Genomic DNA, 6,000 nt, shown 5'->3' with positions numbered 1-6,000 from the left:
ATCACAGATCTCAAAGGAAAGCAAATGTTGGAAACAAAAAGAAAAAATAGACTGGCAAATGAAAGCAGCAGCATATGAGCAATCAAAGCTATGCAGGGATGTAACCCAGGCCACAGAATAATTATAAAAGACATTATAAATTTGACAACTACGATATACACGCGTGATTGAACAGCTGAAGAATCTGCTGTTTTTTTGCAACTCACCACATTAGAATTATAATGTACACTCATGATATCAATGGTGCAGTTAAATTCATTGATAATTCTTATAATTTACATCAAATGTGGAATTTATTCTATCAGTGATGCATCCCTAAAAAACTATCATTTGGGAATTTAGATCTGTGAGAGATGTTTTGCCTCCAGTCACCATGACTAGGGGCTGCAGAGTAGAGATATCCCCACATCGTCAGCATTGCTGATATCTGTTTGTTAAACAGGAGGTGGATGCCAGCCTGTTTCAAACTCAAGGTTACCATAGGATGACAGATCATATTCACAAATCAGCAGGAATTTTCTTGGGTCTTCTCTTAGCCAGTCACCAAAACATCATTGGATCTTCTACGGGAATCCAAAATGGAGCCTAGCAGCAAGAATATCACCGAAGTTATGTCAGCTGAACATTCACGTTAGCAGCTAATCCCCCCCACCCCCAACTCCCAAACGCCTCAGGCTTCCTGACAGGTTATGAGTCATGGGCGTTTCCTTAGCAACATTCTTGCAGCTTTCCAATAAAATAATTGATAACATGGCCCATAGCCTGTCCTGAAGGGTCAGCTCACTTAAATATTTTCATGGTGCCCCCTCAACTCTTTTATGTCATACAAGGAGTCCATTATCCCGGAATGATCGGTCCCTACACTATTGAAGATACCGACTGCCGATGCGGTGCTGCTGTTCTGTTTTCTTTTTCTTTTTTGTTTTCTGAGGAATTGTTTCCTTTCAGGACATGACCCCTGGAGATTGACAGAAGACATCAACATTAAATATGGGTGACAGTTACTCCCAAGGCAGCCAGAGGGTCACACTGTCTCATTTACTACAGACCTTCAACTAAATTATCTGGTCTGAATAGATAAGCGAGTTTTGTTTCGTCAGGAATTAAATGCATCTACATTTAGTTCTAAATTGGGAAAAGAAAACTCTAGGCGTTAAGTGTAAATGTCTGCCTAATTACAACTAACATAAGCAAGCCATTCAAACCCTCAGTATCCTTGTCTTGCCTTTTCTCTTCATGCAGACATAAAGCCATCGTCTCCTTACAGGAGGCAAGGCGTCAAATGTAAGGTCCCCTATTACTGAACTGCCTCACAATGGGCAATTCTCTCCTCGAAGGAGAGAAAGAGAGGGATTGAGTGAGATGAAAGAGGGTGAGCCAGTTGTTAGAACAAAAGAAAGAACAAAAGAGAAGTACAGTACGGGAACAGGCCCTTTGGCCCTCCAAACCTACATCAATCATCATACCCTGACTAAACTACAAAAAAAACCTTCTGCCCTTATTTGGTCCATATCCCTCTATTCCCTCCCTACACATGTAACCATCCGGATGTCTCTCACATGTCGCCAAAGTGCCTGCTTCCACCACTGCCTCTGGCAGTGCATTCCAGGCTCCTACCACGCTCTGCGTGAGAAAAACTTTCCTCACACATCTCCCTTAAACATTTCCACTCTCACAGGTCCCCCCCTGAACCTGTACCCCCTTGTAATTGAAACTTCAACCCTGGGAAAAAGCCTCTGACTCTCCACCCTATCTATGTCTCTCTCAATTTTGTAGACTTCAATCAGGTCTCCTCATAGCTGTTATAGTTTCAGGGAAAACAATTTTAGTCTTTTTAACCTTTCCACATAGCAAGTGCCCTCAAGACCAGGCAACATCTTGGTGAACCTTCTCAGCACGCTCTCCAAAGCTTCCATGTCCTTCTGTTAGTGGAGCGACCAAAACTGCACACAAAACTCCAAATGCAGCCTAACAAGGGTTGTATGCAGCTGCAACATGGTTTGCCGACTCCTGTACTCCATGTCCCAGCTGATGAAAGCAAGCATGCCATATCCCGCCTTAATCACTTTGGTCACATGTTGCTACTTTTAGGGAACTGAGGGCCTGCACGCCCAGATCCACTATGTTAATGTTCCTAAGGGTTCGGCCATTTACAGTATAATTCACACCTAAATTTGATCCTCCAAAATGCATCACCTCGCACTTGTCTGAATTAAACTCTACCTGCTGTTTCTGTGCCCAAATTGCCAATCCATCTACATTCTGCTGTATCCTTTCACAATCATTGGCACGATCAGCAACTCCACCAATCCTTGTGTCATCTGCAAACTTGCTAATCAGACCAGCCACATTTTCCTCCAGATCACGTATATATACTACAAACAACAGAGGACCTAAGACTGATTCCTTTTGAACTCCATTAGTTACCGGTCTCCATTCTGAAAATACCCTTCCACCACTACCTTCTGTCTTCTATGACCAAGCCAGTTTTCTATCTATCTAGCCAGCCCACCCCGAATCCCATGTGATTTTGGTTTATGTACCAAAGGTTTGTTAGTGTTGCTGTAGTTGAGGGAATGATAGTGAGGAGATCCGAATGAGTAGGCAGTGCAGAGGCCCCTGCAAGGTTAGCACTGTGAAGAGGTGGGTAGGTGGGTGAGAGCGAGTGAGGGAAAATGTGGCAGGTAATAGTGAAAGTGGTCACACATCAGCTTCAGTGGGAGGTGGGTGCAGTAGTAGAGGCAGAGTGAGTGTGAGGTAGTAGAGAAAAGATGGTGGCACCTACCCTGGCAGGGTGGAGTGGTCATGGGACCTTTTGCGACACTGCTTGGTGTTCCTCCAGATGGCTGAGATTGCATTGGCCAAAATGCAAATGTGGACAAGGGTCTGGTGTTGCGGTCTTCCCTACTGGTACTGGGGAAGAGAACAGCCCTCCTCTGCACCATTCTATTCACCAGGCACTCCAGGTCCCAATCTACAAAATAGAGAACCAATTTCCTGTGTCTGCCACATCCAGAGCAAATATCATGAACCCTACAGTGCAGGTCCAGATTGACTGCACTTGACCAGGTACACAACTGCATTTTAAAGATGGTGCCAGTACCAAGGATCCTGGATATGGTGAGTACTTCCAGCTATGGTGATTGGGAGAATTGGGCTATCACTGAAGATAAAGGGAGCCATAGGGGTGTGGTATACACATCAATGGAGCAGAGCTTGCGAAGGTGGAGAGTGTTAAGATCCTAGGAGTGACAATAACTGACAACCTGTCCTGGACTTCCCATGTAGATGCAATGGACAAGAAGGCACAACAATGCCTCTTCATCCTCAGGCAGCTCAGGAAATTTTGCACATTCATAAGGATTCTCACCAACTTTTACAGATGCACCATAGAAAGTATACTGCCTGGATACATAAAATCCTGGTACTGCAACTGCTCTGACCAGGACCGTAATAAACTACAGAATGTTGTGTGCACAGCCCCAAATGTCATGGAAGCCAACCTTCCAACCATGGACTCTATTTACATGGCTCGCTGCTGTGAAAAGGCTGCCAACATCATTAAAGGCCCATTGCAACCCGATAATGGTTTCCTACAACATCTTCTCTCAGGCAAAAGATACACAAGCTTGAACATATGTTCCAGCAGATTTAAGAACAGTTTCTTCCCCGCAGCTATCAGACTGATGAATGGACTCTCTTATTTCAAATAATGTTGATGTTGACTTGTGCATGTCCTGTGTGGTGTAACCTGTACACCTCACTCTGTCTAAGCACCCTATGATCTGTATGCCCTTGCTTACTATGATCTGCCTGTACCGCGCATAAGCAAAGCCTTTCACTGTGCTTAGATACACGTGACAATAACGATGATTGATTGGTTTGATTTAATGTGCTGAGTTTAGGATGACAGCATTAGAAACCATATTAGGTCTCAGGGAGTGAAAGGCTTCATGAAATCCAGTGAAAATGACACTTAGTCAATTTCTGGTATGATTCTGCCTTGTGATTTCAGGGTCAGATTATAGCATGAAGAGTAGAAAACACTTAGTCATTAAAAATAAACTGTCCTTAACTAACAAAAATGATAAATATAATGCTTACAATTTCAACATTAGATATTGGCAAAACAACCAGTCTTTATTTCCTGTAAATATTAATTCACTGATAAATTATTTCATGGTGGCTCAATGGTTAGCACTGTTGCATTGTAGTACTGAGGACCTGGGTTCGGCTCCAATGTTCGGTGAATGTGTGGAGGTTGCATGGTCTCACTGTGTATATTGGGTTTCTGCTGGGGGCTCCCATGTGTCTACCTGCAACCATTTATATATCTGTTTGGGATTTTTTTTATCTTTTGAAAAAAGCGTTGCACTGTATTGTGTCTCACAGTGAATGTGCAGTGTATCTCTAAGGGACATGCTCCTGATATCATTACCATATTAGAACATGTAACCTGAGGCAGCACATAGGTTTGAGACACCATCTTACCTCTTGCCACTCTTTGCATGATATGCTATGAAAGCTTGCTACTCTATTTAACCAAGTTAATCTTAGCCCAGATATAGAATATGTGAATTTAATATTCATATCTATTAGTGAGCTACAACTAACATTGGTTGAACCTTTCAGTACTGCATAATCCCATGTTCTAGTTTCATAAGCTATGAGGGATGACATAATCATTGCTATGCTAGGAAAAGATACTCTGCTGGATACATCAGCTATTGATTATCTGATGTGATGTGAATGGTGGTAAGGTCATTCTATCATAAGGGAGGCCTTGTAATCACATACAATGCAAATCTCACCCAATAGCCATATGTAGTCTTGGCCATTGCAGACTATAGGAAAATAATGAAGAGCAAGGCCCCTCACCTCTACCTAACCAGATCCACTGGAACCAATTTTAGTGTCACTATTGGCTCACATTAGCTAAATCAAATAAAGGGCTTGACATCTTCCTCTTCTCATGACTCAACTTCACACTGGATAAACTCACTGAGACATTGGTGAAGTCTTTACATTTATTCTATTAATACTCATCCCACATCTGCTGAAGTATATTTTTAAAACAAGTATAAGACCAAAATTTATGTTGCACTCCTGCCATCTACCGGCAACATTTAGAATGTTACTGCTTTCTTTCAAAAATGCACCTTATCAGTCAAAGAGCGTGCACAAGAAGGTACATTAATAAATACAATTACATAGTAAAAGTAAATTCGTAATGTGATTATTTGATTAATCCAAGCTGTACACCACCATACTGTGTGCATTCTTGTGGCACCTGAATCAGCAGTGAAAGGAATTTAAATTGTGATTGATATTTGAAAGGTATTCTTTCACATTATTTACCAAGCTTGCTACCCTTGTGATAACCTGCTGTCCGTGTGTACAATTTCAGGTTACCTGCAGGTAAATTCTCCTAACTGCATAACTGCTTACCTGTTGTTACACTCCTACCATGCACAATCCCACTGTCTCAGTTGGTACTCCTCAGTTACGTTTGGGGCTTACATTTTCACTTCCCAAAGGATCTGGTTGTTCATTGCCAGGTCTGCCTTCATGCAACTCTCATCGATCCACTTTCATCCCCCACCCAATATTTTTGTCACGTTCTGTCTCACTGTAGACCATTGCTTCAGGCTGCTCATTCAGTTCTTACATTTGAAACCCAAATTCCTCTTGCACTTGCATCAGAAATGTGCCCCTGTTTTCCTGTCTTCAATGCATGGGCAGTTAGTTCAGTTGGCTGGATAGCTGGTCAGTGATATATAGTGACAGCGACAATGTGGGGTAAATTTCTCCACCGGCTGAGGTTACCAGCAAGGACTCTAACTTCCTCACCTACCTGAGATGGGTGACCTGCTGGTTAAATTCTCTCCAATGAAAGTGCGGCCCTGCAGACTGAGAAAACGATGACGACTTTGCTGTTAGATGGTACAGTCAGCAACATAACAAAATATTATGAACTAATGACAATTGTTTTTGAGCAAA

General features: G+C 42.5%; 1 protein-coding gene across 1 annotated transcript in view; it reads right to left on the bottom strand.

Annotated features, from left to right (window-relative positions):
• Nucleotides 1-524: 524 nt before the first annotated feature.
• The window catches only part of tll1 (tolloid-like 1), a 351,886-nt gene continuing 346,410 nt past the window's right edge, over nucleotides 525-6,000 (bottom strand). The window contains exon 22 of the mRNA XM_048544759.2: nucleotides 525-585. Coding sequence (XP_048400716.1) covers nucleotides 541-585 — 45 coding nt within the window. The 3' untranslated portion in view covers nucleotides 525-540. The remainder of the gene's footprint in view (nucleotides 586-6,000) is intronic.

This window comes from Stegostoma tigrinum, chromosome 1 (genome assembly GCF_030684315.1).
Source record: "Stegostoma tigrinum isolate sSteTig4 chromosome 1, sSteTig4.hap1, whole genome shotgun sequence".
In the NCBI taxonomy this organism is placed as follows: Eukaryota; Metazoa; Chordata; class Chondrichthyes; order Orectolobiformes; family Stegostomatidae; genus Stegostoma; species Stegostoma tigrinum.
This window is presented reverse-complemented; position numbering and strand designations above follow the sequence as displayed.